A 20,476-nucleotide genomic window follows, 5' to 3' on the forward strand; every position below is an offset into this window, starting at 1 on the left:
CGGGGCGACGGAGGAGTTGGGGGGGGGGGGGATGCGGAGCCGTTGCTGTGGCAACGGGGCCTGGTGATGGGTTTGGGGGGGGGGCACGGGGGGGGGGGGGGGCACGGGGCTTCCGGTGCCGCCCCCCCCCTCCAACCAAGAGCCCCCCCCAGGTGGGTCCCAGGCATCCGGTGCCCCCCCCCCCCCCCCAAAATGGGAGGCCAGGTGCCTGCCCCCCCCCATGACCCCCCAAAATGGGGAGCCAGGTGCCTGCCCCCCCCCCCATGACCCCCCCAAAATGGGGAGCCAGGTGCCTGCCCCCCCCCCCATGACCCCCCCAAAATGGGGGAGCCAGGTGCCTGCCCCCCCCATGACCCCCCAAAATATAGACTCAGGTGTCTGCCCCCCCCTCAATGATCCCCAAAATATGGACCCAGGTGTCTGCCCCCCCCCCCATGCCCCCCCCGAAATAGGGACTCAGCTCTCTGCCCCCCCATGACCCCCCCCAAATCGTGATCCATCTGTCTGCCCCCCCCCGAACCCCCCCCCCCAAAATGGGGATCAAGGTGTCTGCCCCCCCATGCCCCCCAAAATTAGGCCCAGGTGTCCGCCCCCCCATCCCCCCCCCCCCAAATAGGGATCCAGCTGTCTGCCCCCCCAATTCCCCCCCCCCAAATGGGGATCAAGGTGTCTGCCCCCCCCCCGTGCCCCCCCAAAATAAAAACCCAGGTGCCTCCCCCCGAAAAATCTCCCCCCCCCCCCTTTGCCCCCCCCCAAAAGGCACCCACGTGGCTGGGCCCCCCCCAAAAAAAAAAATTCGCCGGGGCCCCCTATGCTCCCCCCCCCCCCCCCCCCCGCAATGGGTCCAGGTGCTCGGGTTGTGCATTAACCACCCCCGGGGGGGGTGTGGGGGGGGACAAAGGTCGAGCCGGGCCCTGGGACTGCGGGACGTGGGGCAGGTGGGGGCTGGGGGGGGCAGTTATGGGGTGTGGGGGGGCAGTTGGGGGGCAGTTGGGGGGCAGTTAGAGGTCGTGGGGGGGCATTTAGGGGGCAAGGGGGGGCTGTTGCGTGGGGGCATTAGGGGCTATTGGGGGGCAATCGTGGGGGTAGTGGATGGGGTTGGGGGAGGCGGGGGGGTAAAAGGGGCAATTATGGGGTGGGGGGGCAGTTGTTGGGTGGAGGGGGGCAGTAAGGGGTCAGAGGGGGCAGTTAGGGAGTGCTTGGGGGGGGTTATGGGGGTAAGAGGGGTGCTTGTGGGGCTGGGGGGCAGCTAGGGGCCTATGGGGGCAGGTAAGGGGGCAAGGGGGGCAGTTACGGGGTAATGGGGGCAGTTATGGGGGTGTGGGGTCAGTTATGGGGTAATGGGGGCAGTTATGGGGTATTAGGGGCAGTTATGGGGTAATGGGGGCAGTTACAGGGACATGGGGGCAGTTATGGGGCAGCCAGGACCCATAGCGCCCCCTTGCCCCCGACCCCTGACCCTTGACCCCATTTGAGTTGGCCCCGCCCCCTGGTCCTGACCCCGCCCCCTGACCCTTGACCCCGCAGGCCATGGCGGAGGACGCGGGGCCCCCCCGGTGTCGCCGTGTGGGGATCCTGGGCTATGGACGGCTGGGTATGGGGGGGCAATTAGGGGCGGGGGGGGCAATTGGGGGTGGGGGGCAATTGGGGAGGATTGGGGGCTATGGGGCAATTGGGGGCTATGGGGCAATTGGGGGCATGGGGGCAATTAGGGGTATGGGAGCAATTAGGGGTAATTGGGGCAATTGGGGATATGGGGGCAATTAGGGGGACTAGGGCAATTGGGGGTAATTGGGGCAATTGGGGGGCTATGGGGCAATTGGGGTAATAGGGGCAATTAGGGGCTATGGAGTAATGGGGGGCTTTGGGGCAATTGGGGGTATTTGGGCAATTGGGGGTAATTGGGGGTAATTGAGGTAATTGGAGCAATTAGGGGGATTGGGGGCTATGGGTAATTGGGGGTAATTGGGGCAATTAGTGGATATGGAGTAATGGAGGGCTTTGGGGCAATTGGGGGTAATTGGGGTAATTGGGGGTAATTGGGGGAGATTGGGGCAATTGGGGGTATGGGGGCAATCGGGGGGCTATGGGGTAATGGGGTGCTAAGGGGCAATTGGGGGTAATTAGGGCAACGAGGTGTAATTGGGTCAATCGGGGTAATTAGGGGGTGGGGGCAATTGGATGGGGCAACTGGGGGACAATAGGGCAGCATGGGGGCAATTGGGGGCTATGGGGGTAATTGGGGGGCTATGGGGGTAATTGGGGGCTACGGGGGGTAATTGGGGGGCTATGGGGGTAATTGGGGGCTGTGGGGGCAACTGGCAGGGTACTTGGGGTGGTAATTGCAGGTATAGGGGCAATTAAGGGGGTAATTGGGGGTGTGGGGGGCAATGGGGGGGCAATTGGATGGGGCATGGGGGGCTAAATGGGGGTTATAGGGGTAATTGGGGGTTATGGGGCAATTGGAGGGGGTAATTGTGGGGCGGGGGGGCAGTTGGGGGCTATGGGGGCAATTGGATAATTAAGAGTTAATTGGGGGGGGAGTTGGGGGACTATGAGGGTAAAGGGGGGGGCTTAGGGGTAATTTGGGGCAATGGGGGTAATTGGGGGGATGTGGGGGGTAATTGGGGCAACTGGGGGGGCTGCGGGGGCAATTAAAGGGCAAAGGGGAGCTATAGGGCAAACTGGGGGGGTGGGGGGCAACTGGGGGGGGCTGGGGGCCAATGGGGGCAATTATGGGGGGCTAAGGGGGGAGTGGGGGCAACGGGGGGGGAACGGGGGCAATTGGGGGTGGGCAACGGGGGGGCAACTGGGGGCAGCTGGGGGGTGACTGGGGGTGACTGGGAGAACTGGGGGTGCCCCCCCCGTGTCCCCCCCCCCAGGGCAGTTCCTGGCGGGGCAGCTGCTGGCGCGGGGCCCCCCCCTGGGGCTGGCGCTGGCCTTCGTCTGGGCGCGGGACGGGGGGGTCCTGGAGGGGCTGCCCCCCCCCCTGCGCCTGCGGGACCTGAGCCTGCTGCCCCAGATGTGAGTGGGGGACCCCCCCCCCGGCACCCCAAACCCCCCCGTCAACCCCCCCCCGTCACCCCCTGTCCCCCCCCGTCACCCCCAGACCCTCCCCGTCACCCCCCATGCACCCCAAGACCCCCCCCAATGTCACCCCGTGGACCCCAACGTCACCCCCGGGACCCCCAGTGTCACTCCGGGACCCCAAAGCCACCCCGTGTCACCCCCCCAAGACCCCAGTGTCACCCCATGGACCCCAATGTCACCCCAAGGTCCCCCAGGTCACCTTTGGGACCCCAATGTCACCCGTGTCACCCCCCCAGGACCCCAGTGTCACCCTTGGGACCCCCAGTGCCACTCTGGGACCCCAGTGTCACCCATGTCACCCCCAGGACCCCAGTGTCACCCTTGGGACCCCCAGTGCCACTCTGGGACCCCAGTGTCACCCCACGGACCCCCACGTCCCCAAGGTCCCGCCATGTCCCAGTGCCACCCGATGTCCCCCCACGTCCCAGTGCCACTCGGTGTCCCAGTGCCACCCTGTGTCCCCACCATGTCCCAGTGTCCCCCTGTGTCCCCACCACATCCCAGTGTCACCCTGTGCCCCCCTCATGTCCCTTTGTCCCCCAGTGTCACCCGCCTGTCCCCACCACGTCCCAGTGTCCCCCAGTGTCCCCCCGTGCCCCCACCACATCCCGGTGTCCCCCAGTGCCACCCGCTGTCCCCGCCACATCCCAGTGTCCCCACGATGTCCCAGTGTCCCCCAGTGCCACCCCATGTCCCTGCCACGTCCCAGTGTCCCCCGTGTCCTCCGGTGTCACTCCATGTCCCCACCACGTCCTAGTGTCCCGCCGTGTCCCCACCACATCCCAGTGTCCCCCGGTGTCCCCCCGTGCCCCCACCACATCCCAGTGTCCCCCAGTGTCCCCCCATGCCCCCACCACATCCCAGTGTCCCCCAGTGCCACCCCATGTCCCTGCCATGTCCCAGTGTCCCCCGTGTCACTCCATGTCCCCACCACGTCCTAGTGTCCCACCGTGCCCCCACCACATCCCAGTGTCCCCCCGTGCCCCCACCACATCCCGGTGTCCCCCAGTGCCACCTCCTGTCCCCGCCACATCCCAGTGTCCCCACGATGTCCCAGTGTCCCCCAGTGCCACCCCATGTCCCTGCCACGTCCCAGTGTCCCCCGTGTCCCCCGGTGTCACTCCATGTCCCCACCACGTCCTAGTGTCCCGCCGTGTCCCCACCACATCCCAGTGTCCCCCGGTGTCCCCCCGTGCCCCCACCACATCCCAGTGTCCCCCAGTGTCCCCCCATGCCCCCACCACATCCCAGTGTCCCCCAGTGCCACCCCATGTCCCTGCCATGTCCCAGTGTCCCCCGTGTCACTCCATGTCCCCACCACGTCCTAGTGTCCCACCGTGCCCCCACCACATCCCAGTGTCCCCCCGTGCCCCCACCACATCCCGGTGTCCCCCAGTGCCACCCCCTGTCCCCGCCACATCCCAGTGTCCCCACGATGTCCCAGTGTCCCCCAGTGCCACCCCATGTCCCTGCCACGTCCCAGTGTCCCCCGTGTCCCCCGGTGTCACTCCATGTCCCCACCACGTCCTAGTGTCCCCCCGTGTCCCCACCACATCCCAGTGTCCCCCAGTGTCCCCTCGTGCCCCCACCACATCCCAGTGTGCCCCGGTGTCCCCCCGTGCCCCCACCACATCCCGGTGTCCCCCAGTGCCACCCCCTGTCCCCGCCACATCCCAGTGTCCCCACGATGTCCCAGTGTCCCCCAGTGCCACCCCATGTCCCTGCCATGTCCCAGTGTCCCCCGTGTCCCCCGGTGTCACTCCATGTCCCCACCACGTCCTAGTGTCCCCCCGTGTCCCCACCACATCCCGGTGTCCCCCAGTGCCACCCCCTGTCCCCGCCACATCCCAGTGTCCCCCGGTGTCCCCCCGTGTCCCCAGGGCGGTGGACCTGGTGGTGGAGGTGGCACACCCCTGCGTGGCGCAGGAGCACGGCGAGGACATCCTGGCCCACGCCGACTTCATGGTGGGGACACCGGGCACGGGCAGGGGACACCGGGGAGGTTGGGGACAGCGGGGACAGTGGGGGAGGGCGGGGAGGGGACAATGGGGGCAGTTGGGGACAGCAGGGTTGGGGACATTGGGGGTGGGGTGGTGGGGAAGTTGGGGGCATTGGGGTTGAGACGTTGGGGACATTGGGGCTGGGATGTTGAGGACACTGGGGTCAGGATGTTGGGGACAATGGGGTCAGGATGTTGGGGACAATGGGGACGTTGGGGCTGGGACATTGGGGACATTGGGGTTGGGATGCTGGGGACACTGGGGTCAGGATGTTGGGGACAATGGGGACGTTGGGGACATCAGGGCCGGGACATTGGGGACGTTGGGGATGTTGGGGACATTGGGGTTGGGATGTTGGGGGCATTGGGGTCAGGATGTTGGGGACACTGGGGTCAGGATGTTGGGGATAATGGGGACATTGGGGACATCGTGGCCGGGACACTGGGGGCAACGGGGACATTGGGGACATTGCGGCTGTGCCGTTGGGGACGCTGGGGCTGGGACATTGGGGACATTGGGGTCAGGATGTTGGGGACAACAGGGACATTGGGGACATCGGGGCCGGGACATTGGGGACGTTGGGGACGTTGGGGTTGGGACGTTGGGGCCATTGGGGTCGGGATGTTGGGGACAACGGGGACATCGGGGACATTGGGGCCGGGACAATGGGGACGTTGGGGACATCGGGGCCGGGCCTTTGGGGACAGGGAGGTGGTGACAAGCGTGTCCCCAGCTGGGGTCCCCCACGGCGCTGGCCGACCCCCTGACGGAGCAGCGGCTGCGGGGGGCGGCGGCGCGGGGGGGCCACACGCTCTACGTCCCCCGCGGCGCCCTGTGGGGCTGCGAGGACATCCGGCGCATGGATGACAGTGGCACGCTGGCTGTGAGCCCCTGGGGACACCGGGGACACCGGGGGCTTGGGGACACCGGGGGGGCAGTGGGGGGTCGGGGAGACTGGGAGGGCACCGGGGGACTGGGGACACTGGGGGGGCACCGTGGGGTTGGGGGCACTGGGGGGTTGGGGACACCAGGGGGTTGGGGACACCGTGGGGACACCGGGGCGTTGGGGACACCGGGGTCTTGGGGACCCCATGGCGACACTGGGGAGTTGGGGACACCATGGGGCTTGGGGACACCAGGGGGTTGGGGACACCGTGGGGACACCAAGGGGTTGGGGACACCATGGGGACACCAGGGGGTTGGAGGCACCACGGGGCTTGGGGACGACAGGGGGTTGGGGACACCATGGAGCTTGGGGACGCTGTTTGGGGACAGCATCTTAGTTTGGGAGCCACTTCTAGGGTTGGGGACAGTGTCCAGAGCTGGGTCCCTTATTAGGGTTTGGGGACAATGTCCAAGGTTGGGGACCCCATTGGGGTTTGGGGACAATGTCCAAAGTTGGGTCCCTTATTGGGGTTTGGGGACATCCACATTTGGGTTCTATATTAGGGTTTGGGGACAAGGTTCAAGGTTGGGGACCACGTTAGGGTTTGGGGACATCCACATTTGGGTCCCTTAATAGGGTTTGGGGACAATGCCCAAGGTTGGGGACCACATTAGGGTCTGGGGACATCCACATTTGGGTTCTATATTAGGGTTTGGGGACAACGTTCATGGCTGGGGACCCTGTTAGGGTTTAGGGACATCCAAATTTGGGTCCCTTAATAGGGTTTGGGGACAATGCCCAACCTTGGGGACCCCGTTAGGGTTTGGGGACACCCTGGGCTGTGTCCCCATCAGACTTTGGGGACAATGTTCAACCTTGGGGACCACATTAGGGTCTGGGGACATCCAAATTTGGGTCCCTTAATAGGGTTTGGGGACAATGCCCAAGGTTGGGGACCACATTAGGGTCTGGGGACATCCACATTTGGGTTCTATATTAGGGTTTGGGGACAACGTTCACGGCTGGGGACCCTGTTAGGGTTTAGGGACATCCAAATTTGGGTCCCTTAATAGGGTTTGGGGACAATGCCCAACCTTGGGGACCCCGTTAGGGTTTGGGGACACCCTGGGCTGTGTCCCCATCAGACTTTGGGGACAATGTTCAACCTTGGGGACCACATTAGGGTCTGGGGACATCCAAATTTGGGTCCCTTAATAGGGTTTGGGGACAATGCCCAAGGTTGGGGACCACATTAGGGTCTGGGGACATCCACATTTGGGTTCTATATTAGGGTTTGGGGACAACGTTCACGGCTGGGGACCCTGTTAGGGTTTAGGGACATCCAAATTTGGGTCCCTTAATAGGGTTTGGGGACAATGCCCAACCTTGGGGACCCCGTTAGGGTTTGGGGACACCCTGGGCTGTGTCCCCATCAGACTTTGGATACAATGTTCAACCTTGGGGACCACATTAGGGTCTGGGGACATCCAAATTTGGGTCCCTTAATAGGGTTTGGGGACAACGTTCAAGGTTGGGGACTCCGTTAGGGTTTGGGGACACCCCGGGCTGTGTCCCCGTCGGGCTTTGGGGACAACGGTTGCCAACCCCGGTTGGTGACGGCGTCCCCCCCCCCCCGGCCACCAGGCGCTGAAGGTGACGATGACGAAGGCCCCGCAGAGCTTCCGGCTGCAGGGCTGGCTGCGGGAGCGGCTGGTGGCCGCGGTGGCCGCGGGTGGCCGCGAGGTCCTCTACGAGGGTCCCCTGCGTCCCCTCTGTCCCCTGGCCCCCAACAACGTCAACACGATGGTGGCCGCCGCCGTGGCCGCCCCCAGCCTGGGCTTCGACGGCGTCCGGGCCTGCTTGGTGGCCGACCCCAGGTGGGTGACAGGCGGTGGCACCGCCGGGTGGCACCTCCTGGTGGCACCTCGGGTCCTTGGTGGCACCTGGTGGCACCTGGTGGCACCTCCCCGTGTCCCCAGCCGGGATACGGTGGTGGGGAGCGGGGCTGTGGGACGCTTGTGGTGGCTTTGGGGTGGGTTTGTCCCCGGTGTCCCTTGTCCCCTGGTGTCCCCTGGTGTCCCCTGCTGTCCCCTGTGCCACCAGTGTCCCCACAACGTCCCCACCTGAACGGGGTGGCAGCAGCGAGGAGCAGGGATAGGGACTCCGTGCCACCAGCGGCTGTCACCGCCCTGTCACCATCAGCATGTCCTGTCCCCCGTGCCACCCCCATGTCCCTTGTGCCACCCAATGTCCCTTGTGGCACCCCAATGTCCCTTGTGCCACCCCATGTCCCCCCCAACGTCCCCCATGTCCCCAACCAGCCCCCGGTGGCAGCACTGGGGTGCAGGATCGGGGTCTCGGTGCCGTCGCCGCCCCATCGCCGCGCGTCCCCCGGTGCCACCCCGTTGTCCCCACAATGTCCCCCCGCCGCCACCCCGCAGCGTCCCCGACTGGCACGTGGTGGAGGTGGAGGTGACGAGCGTTGGGGACGAGGGGCGGGCGCTGAGCGTCACCAGCACCCGCCGCAACCCCGCCGCGCCCGGGGCCGTCACCGGAGCTGCCACCCGCGACGCCTTCTGGAGCAGCCTCCTGGGTGGGTGCCGTGTCCCCTGCTGTCACCCGTGTCCCCTCCTGTCCCCCCCGTGTCCCCTCCTGTCCCCATTGTCCCCTCCTGTCCCCCCGTGTCCCTTCCTATCCCCTCGTAGCACCCCATGTCCCCTCCTGTCCCCATGTCACCTCCTGTCCCCCCATGTCCCCCAGTGTCCCCTCCTGTCCCCCATGTCCCCTCCTGTCCCCATTGTCCCCTCCTGTCCCCCATGTCCCTTATATTTGCGTCCCATGTCCCTCCACATGTCCCCATGTCCCCCCCCATATATCCCCATGTCCCTGTGTCCCCTGTGTCACCCCAAATGTCCCCAAGGCCTCCATGTCCCCCCATGTCCCCGTGTCCCACTTGTGCCCATGTCCTGCAATGTCCCCCTTTATGTCCCCAACCCCCCCGTGTCCCAAAATCCCCCACTGTCCTCCTGTCTGGGCCCATGTCCCTAAATCTCCCAGATGTCCCCGTGTCCCCATAGCCCCATGTCACCTAGGTGTCCCCATGTCCCCCAGATGAGACATTCCCATGCCCCCGGTCCCACCAGATGTCCCCATGTCCCCGTGATCCCCAATGTCCCCATGTCCCCCAGACGTCTTCACGTCCCCAGATGTCCCAATGTCCCCCAATGTCCCCATATCCCCAGATGTCCCCATGCCCCAATGTCCCCCAGATGTCCTCGTGTCCCCATTTCCCCCCATATCCCCATGTCCCCCAGATGTCCCCACATCCTCCAATGTCATGTCCCCCAAATGTCCCCATAACCCCAAATGTCCCCATATCCCCCAATGTCCCCAGATGCCACAATGTCTCCATATGTCCCCATGTCCCCAATGTCCCCCAAATGTCCCCATAACCCCCAGTGTCCCCAGATGTCCCCATGACCCCAATGCCACCATGTCCCCCAGATGTCCCCATATCCCCCAATGTCCTCATGTCCCCCAAATGTCCCCATGACCCCAAACGTCCCCATATCCCCCAATGTCCCCAGATGTCCCCATATGCCCCCAACGTCCCCACATGCCCCCAAATGTCCCCATGTCCTCAATGTCCCCATATCCCCCAATGTCCCCATATGCCCCCCAATGCCCCCATCACCCCCAATGTCCCCATGTACCCCAATGTCCCCACATGTCCCCCAATGTCCCCATGCCCCCAGATGTCCCCATGCCCCCAGATGTCCCCCTGTCCCCAGATGTCCCCACATCCCCCAGTGTCCCCATATGCCCCCAAATGTCCCCATGTCCTCAATGTCCCCATATCCCCCAATGTCCCCAGATGTCCCCATATGTCCCCCAATGCCCCCATCACCCCCATTGTCCCCATGTCCCCCAATGTCCCCATACGTCCCGCAATGTCCCCATATGTCCCCCAATGTCCCCCTGCCCCCAGATGTCCCCACGTCCCCCAGTGTCCCCCAATGTCCCCCATTGTCCCCAGTGTCCCCCCCGCCCCCCGTCACCCCCTGTCCCCCCCCAGCCTGCCGCGGACACGGCGGATGCGTCCAGCTCTGCTGAGGGGACCGAAAAGGCCGGGACCGGGCACCGGGGGGGACATTAAAAGCTGTGACACCGCCTCCTGGTGGCTGCGCCTCCACCTTCCGCCGCGGGGCATGCCGGGAGGAAGGTCCGCGTGGGTTTAGCGGGCGGGGCGCAAAGCACGCCGGGAGGAAGGTCCGCGGACGGGCGGGGTGTTTCCGCTGGGGGCCGCGGGGCACGCTGGGAGTTGTAGTTCCGCCCGCCCGCTGTAGGCGATGCGGCCGCCGGAGGCCCGGGAGGAGGCGCGGGGTGCGCTGGGCAGGCCCGGGGGGGTTGGGGGGGGCTCTGGGGGTGGGGGGTCCGAGGGGTTTGGGGGGGTTCGAGGGGCTTGGAGAGGGCTGGGGGGGTCGGGGGGGGCCTGGGAGGCCCGTGGGGCCCTGTCCTGGGTGTCCCCGGGAAGGGGCCTGCAAGGCCCTGAGGGGAGCTGGGGGGGCAAGGGGGGGTCCTGGGGGGGCTGCAGGGGGTTTGGGGGGGGCTGGGGGCGTTTTTTGGGGGGTTGGGGGCGTTTGGGGGGGGATTGGAGGGGTTTTGGGGGTGTTTTGGGGGGATTGGAGGGGTTTTGGGGGGTCAGGGTCTGGGGGGGTTTGGGGGGGCTGAAAGTTTCGGGGGGGTTCTGAGGGGGTTTTGGGGGGGGCTGAGGGGTTTTGGGGGGGCTTTGGGTTTGTTGGGGGGGGATTTGGGGGCGCACGAGGGGCTGAGGGGGGGTACAGGTGGTGGTTGAGGGGGTTTGGGGGTATTGGGGGGGGCTTGAAGTTTTTTTTGGGGGGGGTCTTGGGGAAGTTGGTGGGTCCAGAAGGTGTCCGGGGGGGTCTGGGGGGGGGGTTGGGGGTGTAGGGGGAATCTGGGGGTGTAGGGGGGGGGTCTGGAGGGTTTTGGGGGGTGCAGGAAGGTGTCTGGAAATTTTGGGGGGTTTTGGAAGGGGTGTAGGGGTCCTAGGAGGCCAAGGGGGGGGGTCTGGAAGGTTTGAGGGGGGGCGGGTGGGGTGCTTGAGGGTGTCGGGGGGGGGCTGGAGGGTCTTTGGGGGTACAGGAAGGTGATGGAAAAATTTGGGGGGGCTTGGAGGGGTCCTAGGGGGCTGGGGGGGGGGGGGCTGGAAGGTTTGGGGTGGCCCGGGGAGGGGGGAGCTTCCTGAGGGGGGGTTCTTGGGACACCTGGGGTTGGGGGCTGAGATTGGGGGCTACCAGCAGAGCCCCCCCCACCCCCTTATTCCCCCCCACCCCCTTCGCAGCGATTCGGGGGCCACCGCCGCGCACCCCAAACCCCGCCGCCGTCCCCCCCCCGGCACCGGGGTCATGTCAGGGCCTCCCCCGGCCGGGGGGGCCGAGCCGGGGCTGTACCACGAGCGGCAGCGCCTGGAGCTCTGCGCCGTCCACGCGCTCAACAACGTCCTGCAGCGCCCCTGCTTCACCCAGGAGGCTGCCGACGACATCTGCAAGAGGTGCGTTTTGCCCCTTTCCGCCCCTTTTTTTTAGCCCGTTTCCGTAGATTTTTAACGTTTCTTCGTTTTTTTCCTCCCCCCCCCAGGTTGGCGCCCGACGCCCGCCTCAACCCCCACCGCAGCGTTTTGGGGACGGGCAACTACGACGTGAACGTGATCATGGCCGCGCTGCAGAGCCTGGGGCTGGCGGCCGTCTGGTGGGACAAGCGCCGGTGAGGAGCCCCCAAAACCTTCTTTTTTCATCCCAAAACGACGCTCACAAGCTCCCGGCACGGTCTTCGAGCCCCTCATGCTGGTTTTTGAACCCCGAGGAATTCTTTTAGCCCCTCACCTATTATTTCAGCCCCTAATGTGGGGCTTGAGACCCCAGATTCTGCTCGTGAACCCTTTAACCCCACAACCGAGCCCCCCGCTGCAGGTTTTAAGGTTCCCCCTATAGGGTTTGAGCCCCCAACCCTGCTCTCGAGCCCTTTAACCCCATATTTTTGCCCCTTTTTACCCCCCAAATGCTGTTTTTTACCCCCCAAATGCTGTTTTTTACCCCCAAACACTGCTTTCTAGTCCCACAATACCACGTTTGAGCCCCCTGGCCCTGTTATCAAGCCCTTTCACCCCACTTTTCAGCCCCAAACGCCATTTTTTAGCCCCCGTTCACGTGAGTTTTGAGATCTTAACACTGTTTTTGAGGCCCCAGCCCATTTTTTTTCAGTCCCTAATCCATTTTTGCGCCCCTTAATTTTGGTTTTGAGCCTCTAACGCTGCTCTTGAGCCCCCTAGCCTGCTTTTTACCCCCCAGTGGGGGTTTTGAGGGAATTAACCCTCATTTTGAGCCCTCCAACGTGGCTTTTGAGCCCCCAGCACTACTTTTGAAGCCCTTAACTGTGCTACTGAGCCCTTTAACCTTTCTTTTAAGCCCCCCATTGTGGGTTTTGAGCCTCCTAACTTTGCTATTGAGCCGCGTAGTCCTATTTTTGAACCTTTTAATGTGGGTTTTGAGCCCATTTAACTCTGCTTTTGAGCCATTTAATCCTACTGCTGAGCCCCCCACGTGTTTTGAGCCCTTTAACCCTGCTGTTGGGCTCTTGAGCCCTGCTTTTGAGCCCCTCACTGGGGGTTTTGAGACCCTGCCTTGGTTTCGAGGCCCTTAATATGGGTTTTGAGCCCTTTAACCCTGCTATTTAACCCCAAAAAGTGCGCTTTAGTCCGTGACGCTGCTTTTGAGCACCTGACCCTGCTATTGAGCCCTTTAACCGCATATTTTTGCCCGCAAACGTGGGTTTTGAGTCTCCAAATGTAGGTTTTAAGCCCCATAACCTCATTTTGAAGCCTCCAACTTGGGCTTCAAGCCCTGAATGCAGGTTTTGAGCCCCTTCACGCCACTTTTTGAGGCTTCAAGCCTCTTCCTAATGCCACTTTTGAGGGGCGTAATGCTGTTTTTGAACCCCTGATGGCATTTTGAGCGCCCCCCTCCCTATATTTGATCCCTCTAATCTCATTTTGTGAGCCCCCCACTGCTGCTCTTAACCCTCAGCACAGCTTTTGAGCTCCTAACGCAACTTCTGTGCCCCTGCTGCTGCTTTTGAGCCCCCCAACCCCATTTTAACCCCCTTAGCCCCATTTTAAGCCCACTAACATGAGTTTCAGGTCCCCTAATGCTGCTTTGGAGCCCCTTACTACCACTTTTTGAGCCCAACACCATGTTTGAGCCCCTCACTGCTGCTTTGGAGCCCCCTCACCTAATTTTTTAGCCCCTCAATGCTGCTTTTAATCCTCCTCCCCTGTTCTTTTGGCCCCTAAAGGTGGCTTTTGAACCTCTGCTGCTGCTTTTGATCCCCCAACTCCTATTTTAACCCCCCTCAATCCCATTTTTAAGCCCCTTAACATGGGTTTCCAGCCCCCTAGCTCTGTGCTTGACCCCCCTAACCCCATGTTTGAGCCTCCCAGCCCCCACGTTTGAGCCCCCTAACCCCATTTTCTCCCCCGGCAGGTCGCTGGAGCGGCTGGCACTGGGACAAATCATGGGCTTCATCCTCAACGTGCCCTCCCACGTCTCACTGGGCTTCGTGGCGTTGCCGCTGCGCCGCAAGCACTGGCTGGCCGTCCGGCAGCTGGGCGGCACCTACTACAACCTGGACTCCAAGCTCCGCGCTCCCGCCCGCATCGGCGGCGAGGCCGAGCTCAGGTACTGCGGGGGACGCCGAGGGGACACCGAGGGGGACGCCCGGTGCCACCTCCACCTCCCTCCTTTCCTTCCGGCAGGGCTTTCCTCCGGGATTTCCTCGCCCAAGGGCTCTGCGAGGTTTTCCTCGTCGTCCCCCGGGCTGTGGAGGAGGCCGGCGCCTGGCTCAGCCCCGAGTGACTCGTCGTGGGGACAAGGACGACGGGTGGCACCGGCTCCCGTTGCTTCGGGATGAAACGGCTCCGTTTTGGGACTTTCCTCAGCTTTTTACCCATCCGGTGCGAACCTGGATGGGTTTAGGGGACTCTGTGGGGGGGCCGGGTGCCCCTTTCACCCCCTGCCCGCCGTTGCGGTGCTTCAGTTTCCTGATTTCACCCTGATTTTGTGCTCTGGGTTTTGCCTCCCTGTGTCACCGGGATTCCTCTGCGGGGCGTGTGACGGGGCACAGGCAGAGGTCGCGGGGCCGACGCGTTGTAACGGGGCGAGAACAGCGCTGGCGTGGGGGGGCGCACGCTGGTCGTGCGACTCGTGCTTGGGTCGCGCGCTGTCGCGACGTTGCACGCCGCTTGTGTTTGTCACCCACTCGGGGTGATGCCACCTTGCTGCTTGTGCATTCCGGGCGCTGCTTGTGCATACCGGGCACTGCTCACGCATACTGGGCGCTGCTTGTGCGTGCTGCACGCCGGTTGTGCACCTCAGGCTCCTCTGCGTGGCGCCGGTTTTGCGTCTCACCCGCCGCTTGTGCATGCCGCCCGTGTCACCCGCTGCCAACGTGTGTCACCCGCCGCTTGCACGCCGTTCCTGGCTCTGCAGGGCTGTGTCACCGGCACCGCGGCTGCCCCCGGAGCCGGGTTACTTCTGGTGGTGGATTTCGGCCCCCGGCGTTGCCTTGTTCCCGGGTTTGGTGGCGTGGCCGTTGCTTGGTGCCCAGAGGGGGGTTAATTACCCTCCAAAAGGTGATTAAAACTGCTGGGTTACAGCTCGGGGGCTCAGCCGCGATCCTTGGCCTTCCACCATCGCCGCGCCTCGGGGGGACGCGGGCCAAGCCCGGCCCTTGGAGGCCGAACCGTGCCCAAAGCCCGGCCTCGGCTCCCCCCCGAACAAGCGCGGCCCTGGCGCCTTCGGTGGCGCCTCCGCTCGCTCCGCCGGGGCGGATCCAAAGTACGCATACTGATTGGTCGGCTGCGGAGCGCGCCCTCCAGCTCAGCCAATCCCCGCACGCCGTTCGCATCCACCCATCTCCCGCCCCCGTGGAGCCGACCCGGGGCAGCCGCGGCGGGGCCGGGCCAATCAGCGCAGACCGCGGGAAATTCAAAGCCATCCCCCGCCCTCGCCCCGCGCGCAGCCAATGGGAAGCGCTGCACCCTGCGGGCAGCCAATCAGGGTCGCAGCGAGGTTATAAAGGGCGGAGGTTGTGCGGAGGGGCGTGCAGAAGGCGGCGGCGCCGCGAGGCAATTTGCGGGCTCACGGCGGCCCCAAGCGGCCGTTTATGGAATCATAGAATCATAGCTACCTCCCTTCCTCCGTCCCTGTAAGGCCTTTTGTCAGATCTACTCGCCTTCAGCTCCCTACGCAAACACCTCCCCTCCTTTTATTTCTATTAATTACAATTAACGCCTTATTTAAGCGCCTCGCGCTCTGCTTGAGCTGGCTCCTGCAGTGCCGCGGTTAATCCCGGCGAACCTTTCCGGGGCCGCCGCGGAACCCGCAGCACGTTTGCGACCGTCAGTATGGGGAAGGAGCGCTGAAAAGATTATTTTAGAAAAAAAAATAAAAATAATTAAAAAAAATAAATAAATCACGTCTCAGATTGGCTTTTCAGAGACGACAGGAGACGAGTGTACATCCTTCCCTGGTGGTCTAGTGGTTAGGATTCGGCGCTCTCACCGCCGCGGCCCGGGTTCGATTCCCGGTCAGGGAATAACTTTATTGTTTGAAATTTTTTTTTTCCTTCCCTTTTCTACCCAGTTTCACTTTCACTTTTTCGATCGCTGCGCTCACGCCGTTCCTGGTACAAGGCTCGTTCCCCGTGGGGAGCGGCGGATGGGGGAAAAGCTCCACGAAAGAAGGGGCTGCCTCGACCCTTCCCCTTTCTCAGGGATGCGCGTGCGGCAGGGACAAGATTTTAAAAAGAAATGCGTAAAGGAAATAAGTAAATGAGGTGTGAGAAAATGATCACCGCTCTCTGTCGCGACAGAGGGGAGGCACCGCTGGGATTCGAACCCAGGATCTCCTGTTTACTAGACAGGCGCTTTAACCAACTAAGCCACGGCGCCACCTGCGAAACGCAGCCGCCCTCTCCCGTCATCTGCAGCCACCGCCGCCGGTTTTCCCCTCCCAGAGCAGCCCGGGGAAGGCGGCACCGAACGGAGCCGCTCCCCGGCGGCGGCTCCCGGTGCTGCGCAGCCCCCTGCGGCCGCAGCTCCGGCGGGGGGAACGCGTTCGGCACCGTGTCCGAAAAACCTTCTCCCAGTTCCTTCCTCGTTAGTATAGTGGTAAGTATCCCCGCCTGTCACGCGGGAGACCGGGGTTCGATTCCCCGACGGGGAGGATGCTCTGTTTTTCCTGTTTCTTCCTTTTTTTTTATTTTTTTTTGCTTTTTTCCACCCCCGTAAAACCCTTGGACCTGGATTAGGGATAGGGTAGAACCTCCTGCGCCTTGGCCGCGGGTAAAAAAGCGTCGGCATCCCCCCCGCGAGGGGATTCGACGTGTTTTTTTTCACGGTGCTACCCCCCCCACACACCCCTGAACGAGCAGTGTGCTTGGACCCGCTGCAGAGAGCGAGCCCTAGTTGCGGCCACCTGCGTTAGGACGGGCAGCGGGCGTAACGCACAGCACCGCAACGCTCCCCAGAGTTTAACTCAGCAGAAGTGACAAAAAAATTACACTAATATGACGTCATGGTAACGTATTCCCTAGGTATCAAACACCAGCCCCACTAACACCGACGTTCCCCTCCGCTCCCCGTCCCATGAAGTGCCAGCAATTGGTGCCCCCCAAAGGTATTTATAAAGCAGAATCGGACCTGAGTGGGAACTGCGTGCGGAGCGCGGGCGCCGCCCCGCCCCTTCTCTCAGCGACCAATCGCGCCGCGGCCCCGCCCGCCAATCAGCCGGCGGCCTTCAAGTCGAAAGCTTCAGGTTTGGCGCCAAAGCCAGAGCTGGCACGCAGAGCTGCTTCTCGGTGGTTTATTTATGATTTATTTATGTATCATTTATTTTTCCTTCTTTATCTTCCTCTTCCGGAAATATGATCGTCCTAGGCAGCGTCCTTCCTCTGGTGCAGGTCGGGGAGCAGCTTTCTCGTTCCTGTTCTGAGCTGTTGTTAGTTATAAGAGCACGCAGCGTGGTCACGCAGAGAAGAGTCATTGCACGGGGTGACTCTGTGCTCTTCCTCTTTGCGTTTTCTCTGGATGAAGCCCTGAGCGATCCAGTTTTAACACCTAAGTCTGTGTCTAAGTCAAGTGGGGAAGGGGTTCCTCAAAGTTTGCTCCAAAGCTGATGCGTCCTGTGAAAATCCCAGGGCAGCTGCCGTGCAGTGATGTTCTGTTGTGCAAAAAAATCATGAGACTAGCAGGAGAAAATCGGTGGATGGTAGTAAGGAGTTTATCCTTAGCAGAAGGAATTAAAATTATAGAATTTAAATATCCTAAGTTGGAAGGGACACACAATGTTCACTGAGTCCAGCTTCTTATGACTATATAGAAATCATTGTACTCTGTCCCAAAGGTTAATTTGGGGATAGCACCCAGAGGGGACACCGTTTTTTTTTTTTATATTTTTTATTCCAAAAAGGCGATATCATAATGGATAACTACACACACAACAATGCTTTTACTATTACAACAGCAATCTGTAGAAGAGACAAATAGAAACAACGTCTGTGTGTTCAGACTGGATCCTTCAGAACGGTTGAAAGCAGTGAGTGGCAGCACCTGAGGGTGCACTTTTTCTCCTCTTCCAGGTCATGGGTAAAAGGTATTAAAGAGAGGCACTTTTATAAAACTAGAACTGTTAACACCAGCCCCAGAGCCTGATGAACCAGTCAGTTATTCACAAATCAAGTAACCCACCCATACAGACTACCTGGACTTTCTGAATTCAAGTTGTATCAGAAAACACACGCAAATAAGGAGACTTCTGAAGCAACAAAAAAGCCATGTTTATTAAGTGTGTGGATTAATATTAAGGATCGGAATTGAACGGAAAACAGCTCCTAACTCCCATTAAGAGGTAGGCCCTTGCCTTCGTTATTCTTGCAGTTCAGCAGCTTTGAGTGAAGTTTGCAAAGAAATTGTGTATATATATTGCAAAGAAATATGTGTATATATATTACATGTAAAGGAGACTTTATATAACTATATATGCGTCTTTCATTCACTTCCAAAGCTTGGCTTTGATCTCGCTTCTATCAGAAATCCCCTTTCCTCAAGTTTTTCCCTCTGATCCCAAGCTCTGGCTTGGCAGCCTCTCCCTTCTCTTTCCCCCAGGTGTACCCAGAGAGGTATTAATAACCCCTGTTCTGCAACAATTATTCAAAACTGATCACTATTAAATATTTTTTACAAAACGTTACCATCATTAATATGCTATAATTATTACTAATAAATCATCATTAATTAAGATTAATAACACCATTAATAAAATTACCTTCAATAATCATCACTACTAAAATTACCATTATTATCAAGAAAATTATCGTTAATTATGATTAATAAAATCAGTAATAAAATTATCATTAATAATTATCGCTACTAAATTTATCATCATCCATTAGTAATAAAATTGTCATTAATTATGATTAATATTTTTTAGTATTATTTAGTATTTGCAATAATTAACTATTTAGCAGCTTTTCATAAAAATCTCCGAAAAAAATATCGCAGAGTCCCTCGCGTAAGGCCTGTGATGAGCCGCAGAGCCTATTTTGAGCAGAGAAAGAAAGGAATTAGGTAGGTTTTTAAGGATGGGAGGAAAAAAGCAGCTAGCAGAGGATGGTTTCGATCCATCGACCTCTGGGTTATGGGCCCAGCACGCTTCCGCTGCGCCACTCTGCTGGTCTCTATTGGAATATATAGTTTGGGCTGATAAGCCGTAAGTGGAGGAATTGTGCAATTAGAATGAAGTTCTAGGGGAAAAAAAAAGGAATCACCGGAGCCTTTTACCGTGCGGATAGAAAAATAATAATAATAATAAAAAACAAAATAAAAATGCAGTTCCCTGCTGGTGGAGATGCCGGGGATTGAACCCGGGACCTCATACATGCGAAGCATGCGCTCTACCGCTGAGCTACATCCCCTGCGCGCGCCTCCCGCCCGCTGCCGCCCTTGGCTCCGCCTCCTCCCCCCCGGCGGCGGCCGCGGGCCCGGCGCGCCCCATGGCGCCGCGGCGGCGGGCGGGAGCCGCGGGACGAGGTGGCCGAGTGGTTAAGGCGATGGACTGCTAATCCATTGTGCTCTGCACGCGTGGGTTCGAATCCCATCCTCGTCGGCGGGCGAACCTTTTGGTTTGTTTCTCTTTATTTTTCCTCCCGTTATATGGAATGCGTCTCCCGTTTACCGAGGGCGTTTTCTCCGCTCAGCCTCCCCCTTTTGTTTTGCAAACGTTGCCCCACCGCCAAGCGGGGGTTCCCCCCCGTTTTTTTTTTTTTTTTTTTTTTTTTGCATAAATGCGCAGCTTTCACGCTCGGCTGTTTGCGAGAGTTCTTTCGGGATCCCCGAGCAGTTCTGTAGATAGGGGGGGATTCCCCTGGGAAATCGTGGGGAACGCGGGGGTCCCTCTAACCGAGCCCCCACTACTCCTGAAGGCATGCCAGGGGCTCCCCCCGCCTTTTATTTACTTTACATCTACAAAACCTCCCTCACGCGCAACTTCCCGTGCCCCCCATTTTTTTCAAGTGCAGGTGAGGATGCTGCTGCAGCTCCCGAGAGGGGGACCCCTTTGCTCTTTCCCCACTGCCCCCCTTTCTTTTGCACCCCTCCCCCGTGCAATTTTCCCAGCCCTCAGCATCCTTCACCCAGCGGAGCAGCAGCGAGCGAAACCGTCACCGCGGGTCTCTGTGGCGCAATCGGTTAGCGCGTTCGGCTGTTAACCGAAAGGTTGGTGGTTCGAGCCCACCCAGGGACGCGGGCATTCCTGTTTTTTCCACCCCCCCCTTTTTTTTTTTTTCTAAGCTATTTCACGCTTTTGACTCTTCCCCATTTAAATCCGCTTCCTCTCCGCTTTCCATTCGGCTAAAAAAATAATATTAAAATATAACTTTGGTAAACGGGGATGAGGCGCGAGCGGCTCCTGGGAGCGCTGCCTGCGTTGAGACTCAGGGTTGACAAGAAAGGGAGAAAAAGAGCACGTTGCATTGGCCGGGAATCGAACCCGGGCCTCCCGCGTGGCAGGCGAGAATTCTACCACTGAACCACCAATGCCCCCGTTAGAACAGCTTCTAAACTAAGAAAAAAGAAGCTAAATAACCTTAAATAAAGGACCTTAAAACAACTCTATAGTAGTATTATATGGTAGATTCCCTCGCAACAGCGCACTGCTGCTCGTAACGGAAGCGACGCCCCCACCCCACAGCCACGCGACCCCAGCCCCCGTCTGAGCAGCGCCGCCCCGCAGCCTCCCTTTATAGCCCCGCCTCGATCCTGATTGGCTGCGCGCAGCACCCGCTGGTGTGGCGGGAGAGCGCCGCGCTCCCCTATTGGCCGCCCAGCCGCGAGCGTGCAGCCCGGAGAGGGGAGCCGGTTTGAATT

General features: G+C 60.6%; 2 protein-coding genes and 7 non-coding genes across 10 annotated transcripts; 6 read left to right on the plus strand and 3 right to left on the minus strand.

Annotated features, from left to right (window-relative positions):
- The first annotated feature begins 886 nt into the window (after nucleotides 1-886).
- LOC125181371 (aspartate dehydrogenase domain-containing protein) lies at nucleotides 887-10,148 on the plus strand. Of its 2 annotated transcripts, XM_066989388.1 has the most exons (8): nucleotides 887-938; nucleotides 1,528-1,594; nucleotides 2,883-3,024; nucleotides 4,971-5,055; nucleotides 5,824-5,973; nucleotides 7,621-7,853; nucleotides 8,418-8,569; nucleotides 10,052-10,148. In XM_066989388.1, exons 2-8 carry the CDS (start codon nucleotides 1,531-1,533, stop codon nucleotides 10,087-10,089), a joined length of 864 nt encoding a protein of 287 aa, XP_066845489.1. In that variant the 5' UTR covers nucleotides 887-938; nucleotides 1,528-1,530; the 3' UTR covers nucleotides 10,090-10,148. The 2 variants fall into 2 exon arrangements, with proteins under 2 accessions (XP_066845489.1, XP_066845491.1); XM_066989390.1 differs by lacking the exon at nucleotides 5,824-5,973.
- Nucleotides 10,149-10,220: 72 nt separating this feature from the next.
- Nucleotides 10,221-14,706, plus strand: LOC136789338 (josephin-2-like). Its single transcript, XM_066989402.1, has 5 exons — nucleotides 10,221-10,359; nucleotides 11,339-11,548; nucleotides 11,635-11,760; nucleotides 13,536-13,730; nucleotides 13,808-14,706. The coding sequence occupies exons 2-5, from the start codon at nucleotides 11,403-11,405 to the stop codon at nucleotides 13,905-13,907; spliced, it is 567 nt and encodes a 188-aa protein (XP_066845503.1). The 5' UTR covers nucleotides 10,221-10,359; nucleotides 11,339-11,402; the 3' UTR covers nucleotides 13,908-14,706.
- Nucleotides 14,707-15,576: 870 nt separating this feature from the next.
- Nucleotides 15,577-15,648, plus strand: TRNAE-CUC (transfer RNA glutamic acid (anticodon CUC)). Its single transcript has one exon. It is a non-coding gene; the product is annotated as a tRNA-Glu (tRNA).
- Nucleotides 15,649-15,929: 281 nt separating this feature from the next.
- TRNAT-AGU (transfer RNA threonine (anticodon AGU)) lies at nucleotides 15,930-16,003 on the minus strand. Its single transcript has one exon. It is a non-coding gene; the product is annotated as a tRNA-Thr (tRNA).
- Nucleotides 16,004-16,205: 202 nt separating this feature from the next.
- On the plus strand, nucleotides 16,206-16,277 carry TRNAD-GUC (transfer RNA aspartic acid (anticodon GUC)). Its single transcript has one exon. It is a non-coding gene; the product is annotated as a tRNA-Asp (tRNA).
- Nucleotides 16,278-18,954: 2,677 nt separating this feature from the next.
- TRNAA-CGC (transfer RNA alanine (anticodon CGC)) lies at nucleotides 18,955-19,026 on the minus strand. The gene has a single exon. It is a non-coding gene; the product is annotated as a tRNA-Ala (tRNA).
- Nucleotides 19,027-19,135: 109 nt separating this feature from the next.
- TRNAS-GCU (transfer RNA serine (anticodon GCU)) lies at nucleotides 19,136-19,217 on the plus strand. The gene has a single exon. It is a non-coding gene; the product is annotated as a tRNA-Ser (tRNA).
- A 562-nt stretch (nucleotides 19,218-19,779) lies between these two features.
- On the plus strand, nucleotides 19,780-19,853 carry TRNAN-GUU (transfer RNA asparagine (anticodon GUU)). Its single transcript has one exon. It is a non-coding gene; the product is annotated as a tRNA-Asn (tRNA).
- Nucleotides 19,854-20,078: 225 nt separating this feature from the next.
- Nucleotides 20,079-20,149, minus strand: TRNAG-GCC (transfer RNA glycine (anticodon GCC)). The gene has a single exon. It is a non-coding gene; the product is annotated as a tRNA-Gly (tRNA).
- Between the last annotated feature and the right edge of the window lie 327 nt (nucleotides 20,150-20,476).

This window comes from Anser cygnoides, unplaced genomic scaffold, assembly GCF_040182565.1.
Source record: "Anser cygnoides isolate HZ-2024a breed goose unplaced genomic scaffold, Taihu_goose_T2T_genome scaffold_44_1, whole genome shotgun sequence".
Taxonomy (NCBI): domain Eukaryota; kingdom Metazoa; phylum Chordata; class Aves; order Anseriformes; family Anatidae; genus Anser; species Anser cygnoides.